Here is a 23893-nt window from a genome sequence, read left to right as displayed (position 1 = left end):
AGAAAATTAGATTCTTAGTAGAATTGACAAGATATTTAATAATTACTATTTTAAAAGAGTCCAATGCTATCGATCCAATGTAATAAATATTGTCACAAGCCCTGCATGAATAACAATGCCACAAAACCCACACATCTTAGTCATTTATTAATATATAACCCTGTACAGAGTAATATGCTTTGGCTTAGACTCCTTTTACAATCTGTCGAAACTTTAAGTACAGCCTTCAAAATTCAAAATGCTTTACAATATTAGTATTGATGACTCACTGATTAAAACTACGCTTGACTCGTTAACAAAAGATTTGAACAAATAGAATTAATTACACAATACTATACAGCAGCTGATCGTTCCATAATCACAGATTGAACAACTGATTCTACTATTTAATAAAAAAGTTCTAAAATGTACCAACTGCAAAGTAATACAAAATTTCCATTTAAATTGAAAAAAAAAAACAACATTTTACGAATTATACAATTGACATTATCGTTTAAAATTTATTTGTTGGTTGATGAAATTTTAACCTTTATGTTAAAATGTATGTTTTTGTAATCACAAAAGCGCTCCATTAAAATGTTATTATATTTCTGTGATCATATTACTATAAATTAAATAAAAAACATCAGTTGCAGTTGCATAATTTTAATGTTTTTAATGAATATGTATTTAATCTCTGATATACAATGAAATGTTAAATAACTGTCTCCCTAACTCTGTACAAAATATTCGGTGTACAAAATATATCGGTGTACAAAGTATACTAGTTTCAAACCACAAAAAATTACTTCAAAAACTGTAAATAATATAACCGGGAAAAAGATAAATAAAATCCATAACTCACAGACACATACATGCAATTCGATATCTCAAAACATATTCTTCTTTTTGATTAGCAGTACTATGTAAAAATACAAACAAAATCTTTATGATAATAGAAAATATTATATAAAAAATAATAAGAGTATTGAATGGTAATGTTTGATTGACAAAACGTACAAATATATCTGAGGAAAAAAAATCATTCAGACAGCGCATCATAGTGCGGGCAGTGACCTTTTCATTCAGAACAAACAAAACAGAGTAAATATTATACTAAAGCACATCAAGCGCTTGCTACGAATACCGGACGTGAACATTGTGAAATATTTAACATTAATTAAATACTACAAATATGCAATGTGAAGTTTTAAATAAACAAATACATGTCTGGTCTCTTCTGGAAAGTAATAACAATTGCATTTTAATACGTTATAACAATTTCTATACTTTTCCAGTTATAAAATAGGTACTTCCATCTTGAAACATCTTTTTTTTTCATTAAAATATTTTATTTTTTATCTACACCTTTTATTCCCAAGCTATCAAATTATTATAAAAAAGTGTGTCATTGCATTTAGATCTACGAATGAAACACGTTGCCGAGTTTTCTGTAAATACATAAGAAAGTCTAAAGCGCTTCACGAACTGAAAGTAACCCCGAGAAGGGTGAGCTCCGGCGTGGCGCCATACTGTCGGCCGCATTCGCGTCGATTCTGTCGCTGGCACAGATCACCTTACGTATTGCTAAGAGTATCGTTATACTTATAAACTTAAATAAATGTAACGTTTCCGAAATCTTTTATTCGTCAAACCTATTTAATACTATTTGAATTAATCTTTTGGGCCTTTATTGTATAATACGACAAGCAGTATTTGGGAACCTCTTCTCTTCATTGACCCAAACGTATTAACTTTTGAAATGTAACAGTACTACAATGAAATCCTTTTTTTCAATCGTTATTAAATTAAAAATCTCTTAAAAGAATAATTCGAATGCTATAGATTTTTTTTTTTTTTTTTTTGATATCAAATGATAAACGTCCAAGTTCCGATTTATATGAATTAAAGTTAAAAATATAGACCATTTCAAAAGAGTCGTTAAGAGTCTGTAGTAAACCTTTTGTTTATTTAATAACAGCTTAACAACCTTGGTTTCATCTATCTTTGACCACCAGCGGCATATTTAATCATCTTTTTGCCTAAAGGTTAAAAGGGAATTGCTACGCTTTGCCAAGGCATTTAGCAATTAAAAATACATGTAGGTAACAATAAAAAACAATATTTTATATGTTACAGATTGTGTTAAAGTAGATAAATATCTATGTTATCATTGTAAAAGAGACGAATTTGGATCTCAATTAATTTTAAAAATATTATATTTAATATATTATATATTAATAATATATCCTATTTGTTTATTTTTTCAATCATGTTTCGGAAACTCTTTTTAATCGTCATTATGTAGAGTATTAAATTATTTATATTATAACATAATTTTTATTAATTTAAAGCTCCTTTAATATTCTCGATATAGAGTACATTGAGTACTGTATTGGAATATGATATTTTATTTAATAATGAACATAACGTCACATATCCATTACGCAAGCCAGTATTGCTATTACATAATGATTATGGTAATATAAGATGTAAAGGATTATCGTTATGTACATGAACGCGTATTTAATTTAATAAGGAAACTGTATCCGTATAAATAACTTTCCAATTAGCACACTTTACATAACCTATATTTTTTTAGAAATGAGAATAGGTCGAGTCAGCTAACCTTTAAAGTGGTATCTTCGCGGACTTTTTGTAGACCTATAGGGTAAAACCGGGATAGATGCCTCACTTTTTGAAATAGCCACCTAATTTTAAAAATATGATTTTTATACGAATAATTTTTATTAATGTAGCTAGCTCAATCCTTTATGTTGAATTATGACTATTTTTTTTCAACCTAGCCAATGCAGATTAAGCAGAAATTAGCTTTTCGTGAACCCTTTTTTTTGAGGATAGATGCCTACCTATATGGATAGATGCCCCACCATGAAAATAGTGAGTAGGATAGATGCCCTTTAAACCGTGTAAACGAAAAACCCAAACCAAATGTTAGGTTAGGTTAGGTTAGTTCTACTCCTAAAACATCGATTGTCTCCAAGAAACATGGGCCATAGCAATGAAAAATTTTTGTTTTTTTATATGATTTAATTGTTATAATTAGAATATAATTTTTATATCACACAGATTACTATACCTAATTAAATTTTTAGAGCTTTTGTTTAGCTAAAATATAAATTCTTAAGTTTCAACATGATATATATATATATATGTATATATATATATATATATATAATAAAGCATAAATTCTTAATTGTTGGTCTAAAATATTCATATCAAGTGTCAACATACACATTGCACAATCATACTTTCTCATCGAAAGCCGACTGTAGGTTTTCTATAGTACAAGAACATACTCGAGCTCGCATTTCTTCCTTTCTTTTATATTTTCATGGCATAGTTCTGCTAGAATCAGTAAAACATCCAAACATAAATATACGTAAAAACATAAAAAATATAACACACACAAAAAAAAATTATACATATAAACTTACTCTGTATATGGTGAATGAAGAGATAGATGCCACTAAGGGCACCTATACCTCAAAAAATCAGGGCAACTATCCTTTGTGATTGGGATAGATGCCCACGTATTTTTTAAATAAATTATAAACAAAATAGCATCTATTTACAACTATATGCAGACTCAATGACCCAGTACATAGACGTGATAAAAAATATAACGGAATTTATTACTATTTATAAAATTATACAACCTTAAATACTAACCTTTAAAACTTTGACGTGTTTGTAAATTTCGCCACGGAGAAAATTACACACACGATCCAAACGCGTCCTTGCCACACGAATATCTGTGGATATCTGAGGTACGGGGTGACTTCGACTCCTACTTATGCGATTAATTTTTATTTGTGAGTTCGGGATGTTAGGTTTTTAGAACATGAGGCATCTATCCCACTGCGGCATCTCTCCCGGTTTTACCATAAACGAAAAATAATTCCACCACACATTGTTTTGGGTACTCAAAGAGGCAGTGATATCGGTTGAAAATGACATATGGCTTTATTTAGATTGTTATTATTACTTGACGATTATTAATTATCGTCATAGTTCAACAATTCTAAACAAAACCTTAACAATTATAAACCTAAACCTGTGAATCACTGAATCACTGTATCTATTGGTATACTGATGTATGGAAAATCATACATCAGTTTTAAAGGTCATAGTGAACAGATGAACTAATAGACAGAAGCGTGGTCGCGGTGACTAGACACACCAACACCTGTGTCTATTACACCGACGACAAGGACGACGCAATCGGCCACTTCGTCAGAAGGTGGAGGCAGACCGTAGGCAAATCCTCGAGCACAGCCTCAAAATGGCGATCCATAATAGTGATGCGAACGTTATTGAGGATGTGGTCGCGAAACTGGCAGCGGGCGCTGTTTTAGAAAAATGAGTGTGGCCGTCGACAATGCGGTAAATTAATATTATAGTTTTACACATGTAATCTATAAAGCATGTAGTGTGTTATAAAATAGTAATGGATAGAGCATGTAGCATAAAAAAAAAAAACTATAGAAAAAAAACCATACTCGTTAATAAATATCTTAATTATAAACCTACATAAATATATGTGTATATATATATGTAGGTATATATATATCTCTCACGGTCAGTTTTGAACTCACCATCGAATAAGAGAAAATATATATAAAAATAATACGCCTCAACGCTTTGAAAATTAAAATGTAAATAAAAAAGTAAAGAATTAAAATGTAAATGTAAATAAATTTTATCAAATTGTAAGCATTTGTAATCCTGTAATTTGGTCCAACTTGGGAGATAGGGTAGTTTTTATCTCAGTTGTTGATCTCAATATTTGTTATTGCAAATGAAATGTTTATTATACGACTTTAGTGTGTATTTATTGCTTAGTTCTATAAAATTCTAATAGATGGTGGTTTGGCATCTAAGTTGCACAGATACCCGGTAGATGGCGCCGTATTCCTATTTCTAGATTATAGATGGCGCGTTTGAATATAGAATTTACATATATTTATTTAAATATAATTACTAAGCCACAGCAATGCGTGGCTGGGTCGGCTAGTAATTATTCAGTGGTCAGCCAGACTGATTAGGGATTATTTTTATTTTACATTACATATGAAATATTATATTTATTTAATACTAGCTATAAAATTAAATAAAGCATTTTTACATATACAAAGAAACTGAAAGCTAAATTTAACATTGCGAAGCCAGAAACTCGGTTTTAGAATTATAGAATTACTTTTCTTGTAATGCTATAATTCTAATTCCGAGTTATAATTTTGTTCATATACGTAATATTATTTTAAATTTCTCGAATCAGGCTTGAGCTCCGATAACATAAATACAATCGTTACTCTTATTAAATAAATTCATTAGATAACCCGCTGCGTAGCGTCGTGGTGAATTATTGCCCAGATGAGGGACATTTACAGAACCTTCATCGCCACTTCAGTTCATTTCCCTTCAATATGAATAGAAAGTAACTTACAAACTGTGACAATACGGTACAGAAGAGTCAATATTATAAGAAGTTTCGTAATACAATGGGCAAAATGCCAATAAATGTTGCAAAATACCAAGTATTTAAATTTTAACTATAAATATTTTACACAAACTGATGAGCAGAACAATGATATTACAGCTTTATATAGGTGAATATACTAATGACTTATATAATAATAATGTATCCCTGTGCAACTCTAACGCATATCAACTGATGGTTATGCACGAGAATATAGACCATCTTGATTTTACACCACAAAAAATTTACGCTTCTGCTCGATTTGTTCGATGCCGTTTCCACGACTAAAAAACCTTTCGCGTTCCTGACCTTTTTAATGTACCATCACCATGCCGTTACCATGGATCTCCAATGGTCTTGCCACTTCAAATATACGAAACTAAAGAGCGTCTCATACCTAAATCAGAATCAAGTAAAAAGTTTAAATTAGAAACTCTATTACTGACGAAGTTATAGAGTAATAAAACGGAATTTACTGAAGTTAGGACTTTAGAAGTCAGGATTTATTTTAGGTGTAAGTCACGATCTCAATATAGTTTTTTTATAGATATCTATAGAGTGAACGCTTTAACAACCGAACCAAATTTAATAAAAATTATTTTATACGTTTATCTGAGTTACAGAATGCTCTGTTTAATAATATGATTAGTATCGTCAAACTCTTTGAAAACTACAACGCCTCCAACTAGAGGGAAGAACTTTCTAACATTTACCGAGATTTATTTTACTTATTGAGTATTTGTGCACTTAAGGAACAAATAAATATATAAAACAATATCTATTTCACTAAAGTAGTCAACCTATTACAAAATACGTATTAGACGAGGTGTAAAATAAGACGTCATGAAAAGTTATCCCAGCTGATATCCCAAGAATCTTAAAAGGAATTTCATTAAATACTCCGCTCACTTATTGATATGGACGTCAGACGTTCTAGGCCGGGTCGCACTTTATTAAGACACCATAAATGTGGTAGAATTGCCGGAGATATACGTGACAATATTCCATATTCCAACGTATGAGATAATCGAGATATTTCATAAAGAAAATTTTCAAAAGGGCTAAACTTAGAAAATAGACCTAACTACACTGTGTAGCGATAATCCGCCTTTGTGCATCTTCTTTTTGTTTGCTAATAATGCTATGCAAAAATGATGTAGGTACAATAAAAAAAGAATTCAAAACGATATTCTTTTTTCGTGTACTCCTGCGTATACTGTTTCTACTATTTTGTGTTGTTTAAAAAAAAACAATTTATATATATATATATATATATATATATATATATATATATATATATATATATATATATATATATATTATTAGCTGTACTCGTCAGTTCGTTCGCGTGGAAAATTATATCTGGATATTCATTATTTTTTTAACGCCGTAATCCCTATCCCGAGGGAATTATGGTATAAAAAGTCTACCTATATGCATATATGTAGTATAATATACATGTTGCCATGTGACCTCCTTTATCTTATTTAAGCCATTTCAAAGACAGGTATATACAGACATATAAAATCTTAAAAAATTCAATAAATCATTTAAATAAAAAAATAACTGTAAAGATTTGACAAAACGAAGTAAATCTTTTGGTATACAGGATAATATATCTAAATTTTATTTGTTCATTTACTATTTACCTATTTTATTTTTTATTTTTATAATTCAAACCTTTTGGGATTTGTCCTATTTAATAGAAAAAAATGGTTATTTAATATCTATCTGAGCGGTAGGTACTTGTTCGCGGTAAACGTGGTTATTCCCGCGTAAATCCCAAATATTAATTAATTCGTGTTAATTTCGAGATAAAAAAGAGCCTATAGTTGCTTCACAATTTCCTATATCTTCCACTGAAAGTCCAGAAAAGACAGATACAAAAATTTTAATCGTTTATTTGTGTTTTAGTATCGTTTAAATAAATAAATGCAAATACAATAATGCAAAAAAAAATTAATTCTAATCCTGAAATAAATTATAAAAAGATATAATTTTCAATAAACTTAAATTGAAAATGCATTTTTTTCACTCACTAGGTCGGCAAACAAGCGTATGGCTCACCTGATGGTAAGAGATTACCGTAGCTTATAGACGCCTGCAACACCAGAAGCATCTCAAGCGCGTTGCCGACCCAATCCCCAATCCCCCTAGGAGCTCTGGTCACCTGGCTGTGATCTTCTGTAAGGTCTAGGTACTACCCCAGTTGGGCGGCTCCATTTTTTGAATAGGAAATTCCTGCTGTGCCCTACCTCAGTTATTCCTGCTGTGCCCCACCTCAGTTAGTACGTGTAAGTGCATGTAAGGTTAATCAAAATACTTCAGGTAAAATTCGAGTAAGTAGCTACTTAAATTGAAATTTATCGAGAATTGGGTCACGTTATGCAGAAAACATTTGACTTTATGAATAATAAATGAGTAATATTGATAGCACAAATAAATAATAATTGATGATTAAACGTAATTACTCTGTGTGATGTTTATTTATAATTACATGAAGTAACACGAATATTTCTACATGTTTTTTTTAATTTAATTTTTTTGCACATTAAATAGGACTTAATTTATTCCCTAATTGAATTCGCATTTAGCCTGTACCATCGGCTGGCCATACGCCTCTTTCTCCATGCAGGAGAAGGATTGGAGCTTAATCCACCACGCTGCTCCACTGTGGGTTGGCGAGTTTGTTCCCTGCTATGAGTAACGATCGATATCAGGTATTTATGATAACAACCAGGACCGACTGATTAACGTGCTCTTGGTGGGTCCCACAAGGACAGACACCCAAACTGGAAAGAAATATTTCTACAAATCAAATATCGATTCCGGGCGGGAATCGAACCCGCAAACAGTCGGTGTTTTAGTCAACTACTAGCACCACTACACCAGAGCGGTTATTGCATTCGCAATACATTTTTATTGCATCTAAAAATCCAGTTTCGGAAACATATTGTGAATCATTATAGTCTGTTTTTCACTGATATTACAAAAACTCTAGATCTATGTTGCTCCTTGTTTATATTTCACCCCTCAAAGATAAAATCAACGTAAATAAAACAAAAGAGGTCGGCTATTGTGCGCGCAAAGCGGAAAAACAATTGTATTGATTTCAATAAAGACTTCAGTGATATATTTCTTCGACATTTGACTTTATCTAAAAAAAACAAGTGTGCTTTAGACCACACGACTGAAGTAAAACTTACGAAACGTAACTGTCTCTCTTTCTATCTTCACCAGCTTATATCTTCATCTCAACTTCCGTTCACCTCGCCCCATCATATTTTTCGTAACGCTCTCGTCACACATTCACCAGCTTACTCCTCAAGTCAAGCGTGCTATAGAAGTTTTACTTCAAAAATAGTGCAATATTTTCTTTTTATGTGTATATTTGTAACGGGGTTATTACCGTGAGAGAAACAATTTAAAATTCACTACGTTTTACAAAGAAAAATTTTAATCAAGGTATATTTTCCCACAAGATATTTTTATGTAGTTTTCTCCGTACATAAAATACATTGTCGTAATTAGCTTAAAAATATTTTAGAATCTACATTATTCTCAGCAAAAAGGTAATAATAATAATAATAATAAAAACTCTTTATCGTACACCAAGAGTGAGCAAAATTACAAAAATAAAAACAGGAGTTAAGTACAAAAGGCGGCCTTATCGCTAATGAGCGATAAAGAATGAGCCTGATGTGTTATATTTATATTAATTCTATGGCCATTGATGCTTTGAAGACTGACTTTTCAAGATGACTAGTGAAACACGTAAGAACTTATTTCTAATCGAAATAAAAAAAAAATTGTTTGTTTCTGCTTTTATAAATATCAGAATAGATGATCTGATGTATCGAATTTCTAACTTTGACGTTAGTACAAATGCGAAATTCATGCGCCATTTCGGATCCCGTAAATATAGACTTTATAAAAATGCTGAAACACGTCTATATTTACTTCTGAAAATATTAAATATCATGCTTCAATTTCGACGATAACAATACACTCGATCTATAACGATACAACGACGTAAACTAGCCCCTTAGCACAGTTTTAGCACCCTGCTTTTTGCTCCAGGTGTGGTAGGTTTTATTTGCGCCATGAATCTGGATGTAAAATATTAATTATATGGATATTTATTCCGAAAAAAAAATATGCCGAATTTAACCTGCTGTTACTTGAAACACATTAAATTTCCTATCTGTGGAACAGAAGGGCCGTGTTTGTATATTAAAATACATTATTTGAAAAAATATAAATATGTTGATGTCTATCACAGTTATAGTAATTTTGTCAGAAAAAAGAAGTCACCTAAGCAGAAAACTACGGAGAAAACATTTGTCATACTGTTGACAAATATCAAAGCTATTCTAAGTGGCCGTTTAAGCTATAGCTTGACGTAAGGCAGAAGCTTGTTTTTATTTTACTAGCGCCTCGTACAGCTGTTCACGGGTACAATTTACTAATGTAGCAAATGAGAAGTTAGCTTTCGGAAATGTAAACGTGTGTCATATTTTACTGGCTGTAAGATATTCAAATAGAAATTCAAATTATGAAACTTTTGCTCGAGATAAAGGAAAAAACCTTGCCTGACAATAAAACAGGCGTTCTGGAATTCGGAAAATTCTGTTGTAAAAAGTTTCATACTGGGGCTATAGATTTTTTTTATATTTATTAAGATTTTAGTATATTTACATATAATCTCGTCCTAAAATTGCTTGCATTTAAAGCTTGTCATAAAATTAGGCTTCATAATGACGAAAATCATTAGAAAATGACTTGCATAAGCCAGTTCTTATTGTACTAACGATTGAACAATGCCTTTTAGATATATACGGATGACTCAAACCATCGCGCGGCGCCGTCTAGACGCAAATCTTAAATCACGGAACGGTGAAACAGCTGTACCTATTTGACCACTATATCAAGACCTTTCCGAACCACAAATGTATCAGTTTGATTGGATAAGTTCAACAAATACGTGGTAAAAGTTGCTTGAATAAGTTGAAAATAACGTAACCGTCAACTTTTTAAAATTATTCGTAAATGGTAACACATTGCAGATTTCAAGCTATCTGTATATACTTCATAAATAAACGGTATTAAAATATATCATAGATAGTTGGACACATAACAATTTTTTGGCTGTTGGTAGTGCTTTAGTCTAAAGTGGATACTAGTAATGTCGAAACGATTTACGAAATTATCCTATTGTTTAAACATCTAAGGTAGCAAACACACTGTGGTCTTATTCCAGATCATCATCATCATCATCATCATCATCACTGCAGCCTAATACAGTCCACTGCTGGACATACGCCTCCACAACTTCGTGTCAAAAATGCCATGAACTCATGTGTTTTGCCCATAGGCACCACGCTGGGCAGGCGGGTTGGTGACCGCAGGGCTGGCTTTGTCGCACCAAACACGCTGCTATCCGTCTTCGCCCTGTGTATTCCAAAGCCAGCAGTTGGATAGTTATCCCGCCATCGGTCGGCTTTTTAAGTTTCAAGGTGGTAGTAGAACTGTGTTATCCCTTAGTCGCCTCTTACGACACCCGCGGAAAGAGAGGGGGTGGCTATATTCTTACTGCCGTAACCACACAGCGAGTATTCCAGATACCCTTTCGTAAATATGTCTAGCTCTATTATTAAATGTAACAAAGTAACTAAGCTCTATCTCAGAAACTACAATACAATTAATATACAGACTATATGACTCCAAATGGAAAGTTTTGTTTAAATGTTGTCTAGACGTGATAAATATAAAGTGATATTGCTATTTAATTCCCTATTAAAAGTTACTTTGCAACACAACGCAATTCAAACCCGCGTTTTATATCACACAATTTTATGAAAGTAAGTTATGGCACGATCTGTGTGAATTTATTGTAAAAGTATGTAAATGATATTGAATTAACATTAAACAAGATTTACATTTATACTTTCTACTACTTTTCTTTTACGTGGGGAAAATCTTCATGGATATCCATCTAGCGCGGGGCACCGGAGAGGTTATGTAAGACTTTTAGTAACCAAAAACCACCACGTGTGAGCAGACATCCCCCTGGGTGGCGCGAGTTGGGGTCGCACTAGCATTCGCCACCTCATATACTTTGTACTACCTGACCCACGAGATTCTGTCTATTGAACTATTAAACACGTGAAGTTAAAATTACATTTAGGTTTTTCCCAAATTTTTCAATTTTCTGGGCTTCTGATTTCCTACTTCAAAGTGAAATTTTAACGAAAACAATAAACGTAATTGTAACTTATTAATTAAACGTTCTCAATCAAAGGTGTTGGCATAATTGTTCAATAAAATCGACCAAAACAAATGGAGATTCACTTCATAGAAGATATGACACCAACAAAATCTAGTATTCAATTATACCGCATTTTTGTTGTTGAGTCGCCTGTTTTATATCCAGAATTTACTACTACTAAAATAAATTAAATTAGTAAAAGTTTTAATTAGGCGAAACAAGTTGTAACTTAGGAAATGCGACTGAGTAAACTGTTACGTTCACCGTTACACAAAATTCCGACCGGCTCTTTCCAACAGAATCTGCATGCCTGACAACATTGTGACATAGCTCAAAGATGAAAAACGTAAGAGATGAATTTATAAACACTTTTAGCTCACGCGTACAGGCCTTCTTGAATATACATAATTTAAGACTTTAATTTTGAGCTCTTTGACATTGACATTAATTTACCACTAAAATGCAAGTTATTTATTATTATTTTGTACTTTTGTTGGCAACATTTTTTGTAACGATAAATCTGTCAATATTTAGATATCAGCCAATTATTCGATCTTTAAAATTAGACAACAAAAAACTTGCGTTAGAGTCCCATACCTATCTTCCATCATAGTTACAAATGTTTAAGCTACAAACATTTGCTTATTGTTAACTTTTCTCTATCAAACTACCAAAGATATTTTGGTAGAATATTTAAATCCGACCAATAGGCCCGATTTTTATACGCTTTCTTTATAGTGTATAGAGCTGAACATCACACGCACAACAGCCATCTAGCCATTACTTAACATCCGACTTTACTAAGATAATTACCAAAAATAAGCAAAGACGTAGGGCAGATTGACGGGCGACTCTAACAAGTGGTGGAACGTTAGGAGTTTGTAGACTTAAGTCACTTGAGCATTGTGAATCAAGACGAATGAGCTATGTCCAAAGATGATCAGCAGTAGCTGACTTAACGATGACAACAATTTTATTTAACCCTTTTAACCCCCTTAGAAGTTCAATTTTATAAAAATCTCATCCTGTCATTCCAGTCACAAAAAAATATAAAATATATGTTTTGATCTTTAGTACTTTTAGTTGTGTAATGAAGACACTAAAAGTCTTCATTTAAACGACCTTTTTTTACCTAAAGTTAGCATATTTTTATTGTTTTTCTTAGTATTGTGTACTTCAGTAAACTTTTTAATATAAATACTATCGTATATCAAATTATGTAGATTAGAAATATGTAGTGAACTATGTATACCGTATAGACAACATTAAGTACTGGAGTAATGAACTGGCGGATACAGAAACTAATTTGATCAAACATAATCTATCATTTATGATCCTAAATCTTGTATACAAACAGATTTCCTTATCTGGCTAACATTGTAATACGTCTCATAGCCAACGTTATTCCCTAATAAGATTAGTTACGGTAATTTAATCACTTCTCCATAAATTACGATCACAGAATTAATGGAAAATTTCTAATGTTATGGAATATTAATTTTTATGTAGCGGATTAGCTGTTTTAGAATACGAATAAAATAATAATAAGAGAAAAGCAGCTTTAGTCTGTCTTTCATTTCGTCTTCGTATTTTTCAAGAATAATCATATATATTAATACGCTAAGGTTAAGATATTTTTATATAAGATGTTTTGCCTCCCTTTATAGAAAAAAACCTCAGAAATACTCCTCATAAATTATATATCATTTTATAGATAATTGCTTGCTCTACCGGCATCCACAACTAAAAAAATTATTGTTCCTTTTGTTTTTGTAAATTAATTAATTATCAAAATTATATATATGACGGCTTTAATTTTGAAACAACGTCAACATAATTGACAATTATTATATTTATTTTATGCGAATTATTCGCACGGGTTTTGCTAGTTTAATATGTATTTTATAAATATAATTCAGGAGTTTTAATAAAATAACTATGTTAGTTAAGACTTCTATAGCTTTTATAATTAAATTACCGATCTGAATCTGACTTTCGGATTTTTCTTTTTTGTAATGAAATTGAAATTTTTAATATACATTGAAAGAGTAAACTTATAATAAAAAAAAAATAAGGTTATATATAGAGTATAAATTATAAATTAATTAAGTAAAAATAAATATAACCAAAATACAAAATACGACGTATGCAGTTTTATTATTACCTATTACCAGCTTATAATAAAATCGTCATAGGTCTATAATGAGCTGCTATATTATGAATTAGGAACATAATTAATTAATCATTCAAGAGAGTACAGGTTCACAAATGTGACCTATTGTTTTATAGGTCTAGCTAGGGTCACACAAGGTGACTGACCTTTACCCTCCGAAATATAAATAAGTCATTGATCTTACAGGACTAATTATATTTCAATATTTTTAAATTATTCATAATAAAATTAATTTTATGAAATTAATGTTTTTATTCTTTTTGATTTTATAATTATTTGATGTCAAGTATTTACTTAATATAACATATAAATAGGGGGAAATCCCCTAGCGCCGAGCGGTCGGTAGTATCGAACGAATACGAAATCTATGATAAAAAAATGAACGAAAAGGGTGGTTTTAAGTTAAAAAGAAAGAGGCAACGCTACTTAGTCCGCGAAAGATGCAGCAGCAGTTAGGCCCTCTCGTACAGGTCGTGAGAGGAGATGCATTTATTTTGCGCAGGATCGGCACGTCACGTGTATGCTAAAAAATACTGGTTGATGCAACATTTACGTGTGCTGTTATTTCTAACAGCATTCAAATTTTAGTTTGGTAAGTACTTTTTATATTTAGTCCTTAAAACTTGTATTACATGAATACCTATTTAAAAGTCTCGTAACAACTTAAAAATTGATTAAATATGTCCTGTAATATAAAACCTTAATATAAACGCTATCGCTATTCTATCCAAAGTAGCTTTAATTTCTGACATAGTTTCTTTTTGGTCTTATTTACAGATATTTTTATACATCTCAGAATATGAATTTAAATTAAGATTTTTTACGATCGAACATAAAATAAACATTGATAGCCGTCCATTCTACGGAACAAGTGAGGGTCCTAAAACGACGTAGGTAGGTACAGTTAGCGAAAGAAATTTTATTTAAAGTAGAACTGATTTATAAAACGATCTCCACCACTTCCTAATCGATTGTTATTACGTTTATTAAACGAGCCTTTAATACATAAGGTTCATTTCTGTACATTCCAGTTTTGAACTATATATTATATCTATTTGAACGAACGGAAAATTCTGATAACTAAAATTTCGAAACTATCTTGTAAACCCAAGACCTTATAATATCTTCGGGATAATAAAACGTGTTTTATATATTAACACGTTACTTTTTCATAATGGACAGATAATCAATCTTTATTAGCAGAATTACATAAAGTGATACATAGGTGGCGCGGCGCTACTTGTCTCAACTTTAATTGTTTTTTTTTTTGTTTTCTAAATTATAATACTGTATAACAAAACAAAAAGAATGTATTAAATCGGACTACACATTAATAATTTACAACTAAGTACACTATTTAAGCTTAATTTCGAAATGTAGCACATCCAGTGTCCTAGCTCATTATGCCAAATTTTGTTTAAATTTGTTCGAAGTGTTCACAGACTGAAAATCATAGCAAAATAACAATTAATAATTAATCTGATTTGTATAATATTATTCACCAAATTTTAATAGTCGTAGAAATGCATTAAAATGTACCACAGAGTTAGGTCACAGCGGGAAACATCCTGTTCAAAATTTGGAGAAGCCCGACTGGGGAAGTAACGACCTTTCAGAAGATTACAGCTAAGTAATACTGCTTTCAATCAGTGTTGTGTTCCTGTGCTGAAGAAGGTAAACAGAGCTCCTAGGAATGATTGGTGGTAGGTAATGTAAAAACTATGCAAGTCGTTTATGGTTTTCTCAATATTTCGACAAGTTTATTATAATAACCGCTTTTCTGTATCACTGTACACAAAACGGTTTTCATCCCCGGCCCCTGCGATGATCTATTGCTTGCTAGGGTTCGCAACATCACGACCCCATCGTATTCTTACCCAGCGCAGTAGACGCTATTGTATTACATGAATATTACTTTACTAGACGAAATATCTTCATCTCGCAAATATTTTGATTGAAGTAAATGTATAAAAATATGTATCTATGTATATCTATTAGGTTTAATTTTTTTTATGAGATTTATTTTTGTCATTTTATTGCGCATCACGTTTGACATTATTGGCTTAATACTTATATTATATTGTAACTGACATAATTTAATTAAAAAATTTGTAAATGTAATGAGATCGTAGTGAAACATATCAACAAAAATTTTCATATTTTGCCATGTGTTGATGTTGTTACACCAAATACTATTAGAATTCAAACAATATTTTTTTTACTATCTACATAATGAAAGCTTAAAGTCTTCACTTTATGTGTTTTTAACGAAGTGGAAATTTGAAGACAAATTATAAACAAAGCTATAAAAGCCGCCTACAGAAAGCTTAAAAAAATGTTTAATATCTTTATACAGTCCAGTCGACAAGGTATATTGTTGAATGTCTGAACTTCAGGTATTATTGTCTTTATTCATTATACTTATATTATTGATACACCATACCAACAGTTGATTAAGCTTAATTATTTTAGTAGTTAAAGTTTATAATGGGTTGAATACAATATACTATTATAGTAAAGAGATAGAATTACTTGTAGAACAAAGGATCGCTACCACCGGTTGTTAATAAAGTTTATTATACATATAAGTTACTAGCTTCGGCCCACGACTTCGTCCGCGTGGAATAGTTACCTTGGGCTAGCTGGGGAAGCTCCCAAAAGCAAAGAAAAACGACACATTTTGAGACATTCTTCATTGATCCTCCGCTCCTTCCTCGATAAAAGGGCTATCTAACACTATGAGAATTTTAAAAATTCGGACCAGTTCCTGAGATTAGCACGTTCAAACATACAAACAAACTCTTTAGCTTTATAACATTAGTATAGACTAATAGGCTTTAATCGTAGGATGTCAAATAGACAGCTTAAGCCTCTTTTGCCTCAATTCATAAATTACAACTTTTATATTTACAATGGCGAATAGAGTTACTTATTCCATAAACAAATTAGAATTTGCTGATGAAAAAGAAAAATACATTATTACTTTTATGTATTTGTACAAATAGGTATGTTCTTTCCGACTTGACTTTTCTTGTGGATATCTCCACCGTGTCTCAGACAGCACGTTAAGCTCTGATAGCTTCATCTCTCTTTTCTCGGTTGCTATCAACGACACCTGATAGGCTGAAAGCGATCGTTGCTCGCAGTGTACCAATACATCCGCCAAACTGCAGTGGAGCAGAGTGGTCCGATTTTTCTTATACATTGACTAATACCCAGACGTGGGATACGGGCTGAATTAATCAATTAAAAAAGTAGATGTATTGTGAATAAAAAAAATTAGGCAGCTGAAGATCTGAAATAAAGACATAAACTTGTCTATAAAATAAATCTGAGGTATATTTATATCTGAAATGAATTTGCATCAAGTAACATAATTATAATAGTAATAATATCATAATAATATCGAATATACCTACCACATGCATCAACCAATGCGGTAGCGAGTTGATGGATCTAATTTTCATTTTAGTGTAAAAAAAAAATCCACCTTAAACTCCTTGGGTCAAGGCTTAAAATTGTTTGTTTTCAAAGGGAAAGCTAACAAATTACCTAAAGTATCTAAAACTCTATGGCTACATGCATCATACGAGTCAAAACAAGAATTATTTACGAGTGAAGTTAGTCGTAGTTTTGACAGTTGAGTCTGAAGCACTGCAAATAAAAAGTCAATGAAGGAAACTTTTTATTTTCTTTTTCCTTCTTAATTTACATAATGTTAAGTAAGCAAAACTAACGAACATGTTCCTATAGATATCAAAGTTAATTCTTGGGATTCTTTATAATACCTATGTATTTTGATATACCTACCGAGAAAGAAATATAATTTTAATATTATTTAATATAATAACCGCAATTAATAACCGCTTTGGTATAGTGGCGCTAGTAGTCACTTATAACACCGGCTGTTTGCAGATTTGATTTTCGATTCGGTTTGGATGTATGTCCGTGTGGATTTCCCGATCAGTATCGTGCCTCGGAGAGCACGTTAAGCCGTCGATCCCGGTTGTTATAATAATAGCGATCATTACTCACAGTAGGGAACACCGCCAACCCGCAGTGGAGCAGCGTGATGGTTTAAGCTCAAATCTTAAAAAAAAAAAAAAAAAAAGGCCCATGCCCAGAAGTGGGATGTTACAGGCTGAATACGAATGCATGTATGCTACTGATTAAGATGTGCAATGATCACGTAGGTATACGACAATAGTACAAATCATATAATAATTATAGATCTGTCATAGATATGGCCGTTCCCACGTAAACACATGACACGTGTTCAAGTGTCCGGTGGACCTACTGACACCTGGATATACAATAAATAATAATAGTGTAAGAATTGGGGCAGAACTCTTCACATGCAAGTCACACGCATGTTAATAAAATAATTTAATATTATTACCTACTTAATATTAAATAACTAATTACATATTATTTTTTCTGTTTGTTTTTTAGTTTTTAACCCATAAATACTTAATAAACTTAGTAGTAGTAGTTACTTTAGTTAATTTAAAAAAACATTAGACACATTACCGTGTAATTGACACACACACGTATATGTTATACTCTTTTGTTTAATTATTATAGAAGTAGAGTCTTGACAACAGAACCATAATAATGTTCAAACTTATAAATTAACTAGCGACTCGCCTCGGCTTCACACGGTTGCAAAACTATCAGTGTTCCTCTACTATATTATGCATGTATTATACATATAAACCTCCCTCTGGAATCATTCTATTTACTAATGAAAACCGCATCAAAATGCGCTCCACGGCATTATAGATCTAACCATACAAAGAGCGGGAAGTGACTTTGTTTTATGCTGTGTAATGATCATGGTCGAATTTCGACCACTGGGTGTGGTTTCGTGTTAGCGAAACCATGAAATTTTACTTCTTAATTATATATATACATATATATATATATATATATATATATATATATATATATATATATATATATATATATATATAAGCAAATATTTAAATGTAAATGACGCTATTATTAAGCACCATAAGTGATTTCACAACAAAACAGTGTAAGCTTTACTTAAAAATAATTTATTATTTTACTGACAACTCCTCTTTGACAGTGATTATGTCAAAATTCATTTTATCTATGATAATCGTTATTTTCGATTTGAAAGCAAGTTCAGTTTCATATTTCATTCTTCTATAGATTATTTAATACGTAACAAAGAGTATATAAGATACGTAAAGAAAGAAGAAGGAAAAAACTTTCCAAGGGATATATTTTGAGCTCAGTATATATTTATATAGTATATGTTTGAAACTCAAGTAAACGAAAGTTAAATATTATAGCGTTTAAACAATTTGTGCCACATCTCTAGCAAAAACTATTCAGTGTTTGTTGTGACAATGGAAGAAGATGACTATTGTGAAATTACTTCACAATTAGATGCGAGGGAAATACTAAGGTATCTTAATAACTTAGGAATACGTAATATTAATGGAGAGGTACTAAAATATTTCATAACTGGTGAGTATTAAATTTTTTTCAATATTAAGCTAAAAAGTCCAGAATTACTATTAACGTCCCTTTAAGAATTAAAAAAAACACGTTGTTTATGTATTGTTATTTGTTTTCTTAGTAAAGCTTTATAAAGTAAATAATTACATATTACTGACTTGTTCTATTTATCGTATATTCTCATTATTATAGATCTCAAGAAACTCATAAAATACGATCTTCAACATAGAAACGAAGGTGAAAGCCTCAGTACTAGAACACAGAAGTCGGAAAGTGTTGGTTGTGAGAGGTTACACAGTGCTAGTACATTTTCATCTAGAAATAGATCTAAAGGTACAGTTATAAACCAAACTTGTAATAGAGGGTGTCAAAGTAAGAGAAAAGTAATAAATTTACAAAGTATTCATTCTGCACCTATTATTGGTCACCAAAAAGAAGAAATAAAAACTTCGAAAAGAGCCTGTTCTTGTGTTAGACTTGAGAAACCTGAAAAGAAGCCTGAAACATCTAAAGAAACACCTAGAACAACTTTTAGCAATAATTGTGAGTTCAATTATTTTATTTTAGATATTGCCTGCTACATTATTTGTCTCAATAAATGTTGTCCAATTAAGCAGCTATTTCCAACTACAACTTCCATGCTAAATAACATCAAGATTCATCATTTATTCATATATTTATTGAAAAATTTATATCTTTGCTATCCTTATCCAATAGCATTTTAGAGGAATAAGAAACAGCTGTGTACAATCTCTTGTTTTCACTGTTTTAAAAATTTTGTGTGAGTTGTGTTATGAAATAATAAAAAGTTTACTTTGCCAATGCTTTACTAAAAGAACTTTTTGTTACAGTAATCAAGGTTCCCAAACAACCAATCAAAAGGAAAAGCGATCCTGTATCATTATATCATTATTACGCATCACTATGGGAAAAATACAAGCCAAATGTACCCGGGGAAAATAACTGGTCTGACCTAAGATGGAATATTCGTCAGAAAATGGTTGGGAATGTTGTATCACAGACTTCAAGCAGAGTAAGACATTACTATTTTTATTTATATATCTGTTAGTAGTATTGAGAGGCCAGTGGATTGATGATTCTTGTTGATTAAAACAGCTGGATCACTTTGCAAATATTTTATTATAAATATTGAGAAAAACAGTGATTATTATAATAAAATATGATTAAATTTACAAGACGTATGGAGGCGAGTTAAAACTTGTGGACCAGGAGTTACAGTGACAGTGGTTGACAGAGTATAAAACGTTCCTAATATGCAGATTACAAACAATATGAACATATGCTTCAGCCTGTAATATCACACTACTGGGCATAGGCCTCTTTCTCCATATAGGAGTAGGATCGGAGCTTTATCCACCACGCTGCTCCAATGCGGGTTAGCGAATATATTCCCTACTATGAATAACGATCGCTATCAGGTGTACATGATAACAACCAGGACCAACGGCTTAACGTGCTCTCCGAGGCACGTTGGGGAGACCCACAAGGGCTGCACAAACACCCAAACCACGGCAAACATCTGTATGGCCAATACAAATGTTTGTCATGTGTGGGGATCGAACCCGCAACCGCCAGCACAACATACAATCCATGGCTGTAACCATTGTGCCAACGGGCGTCACAATATGAACATATTAGTTATTGGCCCAGATATTGTGCATTATTAACCTTCAACTTTTCCTTCCAACATTATATAGATATGTACAGCTCTAAAGTAGTGTTGTGTTATTGTGGTAAGGTGGCCAGAGCTCCTGGAGAAGGTCGAGAGTTGACATAGTGCGTGCAATACAGGCTTCTATAAGCTTTAGTAATGCTTACCATTAGGTGAGACATACACTTGTTTGTACAGTTGTATAAAATAAAAAGAACAAAGCAATTTTCTATAATACAAAAAGCAATCTCCACTCTATCGCCCAGAACTCAATATCTATGCTGATAGCTATCATAATAAATATAAATTAAGCGTCATGTCGTTTGTCCACGATGAACTACTACACCAATTTTAATCAAATTTGCACACTGTGAGCAGTTTGATCCAACATGAAAGATATGATATGTTTATTTTGATATTTAAATCACATATAACAAATACTGAATTTATTAAAAGAGATTTCTTGTGTACAGGAACAATTAAGAAAAGAAAAGGACATGTCTTCAAAGAAGAAAACAGTGAATTAATATACATATGAAGTTAAAAAAATATAAATAAGGTTCCTACATAGTTAGTAAATATATTTTAAACTGATGAAAAATAACAATAAAAGACAATGAATTTACTTTCTATTTTATTTTATTCTAATTTAAACTTGGTTCAATTTAAATTTGGCCTGTTGTTGCATTGTGTTCGAATGAAGATGCTGTAAAATCTTTTCTTCAACTCTCTCTGCTGCCGCTTGTGTCATGACAAGAGTGTCGTGCTTCAACATTGAATATACATTGAGGCCATAGAACGGTATTATGTTGACATGTTGCAGACTGTCTGTGGCCAAAGTAATATTTCTAGGTGCATAGTCATTGCTAAAAAAGAAATAAAAGGTAGTCAGTTCTAAGAGGACATCTGGCAACAGCTTGACAGACAAAGGATACACATACATATATAATTTCTTTTTTTTTAGTACCCTTAGCCTGTTTCACCTACACATATACTTGTTACACAGGAGGTAGAATAAGCCATTAGGACCTATTTCTCCTTGATTGATAAACTACAACTTTTTGATTCATATTTGCGAATAGAAATGTCTCATATATAAAGTAAAATTCAATGGTAAAAAAGATTAATATATAAAAAAACTTTTATCTGTTGGATACCGTCATCTGTCAAATAGCATTATCTACAACCAGTGAAACAGGTCCTTAAACCATTAAAATAAGGCTTTTCTTTACTCCTTCAAAATTCTTGTCCTTAAAAAGGCAATATTACTGACAAAACCAAGGTAATATTATTAATCACCCAAATGACATCAAAGAAAACCAGTAGGTAGTCAACATTTGACTCAAGAAAAATGTAAGGGGTATCTAATTAGTAAAAAATAATCTATTATTAAGACCCTTTTTAATGATATCTACACATGAGTTATACAAAAAGTTTCACAGAAGGAATCTGAAAGTTATTTATTTACTCATTAATAAACGCGAGAAACAGCTAGAAATATCTTGCTAAAATTCTGGCAAGCTAACTTGTGTATACAGGCTCTGTGCTGTAACAAGTACTTTGACACGGTTGTGATACACTACATTTAGGCTAAGGTAACTAGTTACTATGGGGCATATCAACAACTTATGTTTAAATCAACTTACTCATCCACTATTAACACTGAAGGACCCCAATTCCTTTGCTCTATTAGATCAACAAAATATTCCGGATCCTCTGTTGGTACCTCTAAATCCTTAACAATGTGTAAATCATCCTGAGCAAGCTTTGCAGATAGTGTTGAAGTTAAGCCGTGTATTCGTAAATGAAAAGGTAGCATAAAAAAGTGTGTTTTGCCAGATCGAGGACCATGGGCTCTACCACCACCCCTCCACAGTGGAGATCGAATGGAACCGTGACGAGCTTTACCCAAACCTTTCTGGGGCCATGGTTTTCTACCACCCCCATTTACTTCAGCTCTCGTCTTCGTATGAGCCCATGATACCCATCGGAATTTCCTTTGCCATATCACATTCCTATGAATGATATCTATCCGTGGTAAAACAGCGTACACTAAAGGATGTAATTCAAATAATCCTAGTTTTTTCTCGTTAATCGTATCTAAATTTTCGATCCATACTTCACGTGGTTTTGTGTATTGAGGTGGAAACTTCCATTCCTTACGTATTACGCTTAAGGAACTATTGTTATTATTGTTTATATTAGAAACTGTATTTGATACAGAAGAACACAACCGTATTTGTGATACGGCTGAAATATGTAATTTCTTTATAGCGTTAATAAGAGTTAAGCTCATATTGATTTTGTGAAAGTAATAGTATACGATATGCGTACACTTTGTTATTATGTTAATAATAACATCACATACAACAACAAAAAATGTTTTTTACGTATTTATTTTCAGGTTATGTAAAATTTTACATTTGACTTAGATCTTATTAGAGAAAATACAGACTATACTTATGATATGATATGATCACAGAGTATAAAAACTATATTACAAATAGAAACGGACGCGGATATAGATTCGGAATTACGGATAATAGTATATTGGTTTTGAATTCTGTAACTTAAATTAAATTATATAGATTTATCCGCTAGTTTAGGGTACAGATTTAAGAACTTTAAAAAATTGGCAGAGTAAAATAGTTATAAATCGTACTGAATGGCTGAATGTGAACCCTAGTAAATTTCAGGTCATAATAATCGGCAAGCTGTGTGGCTACGACAATCTATATATATAATAAAATGGTAGGAAAGTCAAACTGTACACTGAATATTTTTTTAAAAGAATACTTGGGGTGTAAT

At 31.7% G+C, this 23893-nt stretch overlaps 2 protein-coding genes across 2 annotated transcripts; one reads left to right on the top strand and one right to left on the bottom strand.

Moving 5' to 3' along the window:
- The first annotated feature begins 19038 nt into the window (after positions 1-19038).
- On the top strand, positions 19039-21626 carry LOC123655755. The gene is made up of 4 exons (XM_045591508.1): positions 19039-19422; positions 19606-19956; positions 20265-20446; positions 21559-21626. Exons 1-4 carry the CDS (start codon positions 19302-19304, stop codon positions 21610-21612), a joined length of 708 nt encoding a protein of 235 aa, XP_045447464.1. The 5' UTR covers positions 19039-19301; the 3' UTR covers positions 21613-21626.
- An 80-nt stretch (positions 21627-21706) lies between these two features.
- Positions 21707-23514, bottom strand: LOC123655754 (39S ribosomal protein L4, mitochondrial). The gene is made up of 2 exons (XM_045591506.1): positions 22732-23514; positions 21707-21951 (listed from the first exon to the last, which is right to left on the bottom strand). The coding sequence occupies exons 1-2, from the start codon at positions 23379-23381 to the stop codon at positions 21735-21737; spliced, it is 867 nt and encodes a 288-aa protein (XP_045447462.1). The 5' UTR covers positions 23382-23514; the 3' UTR covers positions 21707-21734.
- Between the last annotated feature and the right edge of the window lie 379 nt (positions 23515-23893).

This window comes from Melitaea cinxia, chromosome 8 (assembly GCF_905220565.1).
Source record: "Melitaea cinxia chromosome 8, ilMelCinx1.1, whole genome shotgun sequence".
Lineage (NCBI taxonomy): Eukaryota > Metazoa > Arthropoda > Insecta > Lepidoptera > Nymphalidae > Melitaea > Melitaea cinxia.
This window is presented reverse-complemented; position numbering and strand designations above follow the sequence as displayed.